We start from the raw sequence: 282 nt of genomic DNA on the forward strand, positions 1-282 counted from the left end.
GTCATAGCTACAAATACCCAGATTGAAAAATAGACCGACAACCATATGAGCACATATTGCCCACCTGTGCAACCTAATCGCACCTGCCACCCCCACAGGTCCCGGCGATCTGGAGGAGTTGCTGCAAAGTGCCCTGGTCTAGAGGGCCTCCTTGCAAGACCTCCCCTCGTGCGCGCCAGCTCGGGTGTCTCCGCTCTTTGCAACTTCGGCTTTGGAGTGTGTCCGCTGACCGGCCAAGGGGCGATGCGCAACAAGGCATGGCTGAGGAAAATTTAGAGGATT

At 56.0% G+C, this 282-nt stretch overlaps 1 protein-coding gene across 1 annotated transcript in view; it reads left to right on the plus strand.

Annotated features, from left to right (window-relative positions):
* The window catches only part of LOC119588622, a 14,785-nt gene that overhangs the window by 14,368 nt on the left and 135 nt on the right, over positions 1–282 (plus strand). Inside the window, exon 17 of the mRNA XM_037937261.1 lies at positions 99–282. This exon is cut by the window's right edge and continues 135 nt beyond it. Within this exon, the coding sequence (XP_037793189.1) occupies positions 99–142 (44 nt within the window). The 3' untranslated portion in view covers positions 143–282. The remainder of the gene's footprint in view (positions 1–98) is intronic.

This window comes from Penaeus monodon, chromosome 24, assembly GCF_015228065.2.
Source record: "Penaeus monodon isolate SGIC_2016 chromosome 24, NSTDA_Pmon_1, whole genome shotgun sequence".
Taxonomy (NCBI): domain Eukaryota; kingdom Metazoa; phylum Arthropoda; class Malacostraca; order Decapoda; family Penaeidae; genus Penaeus; species Penaeus monodon.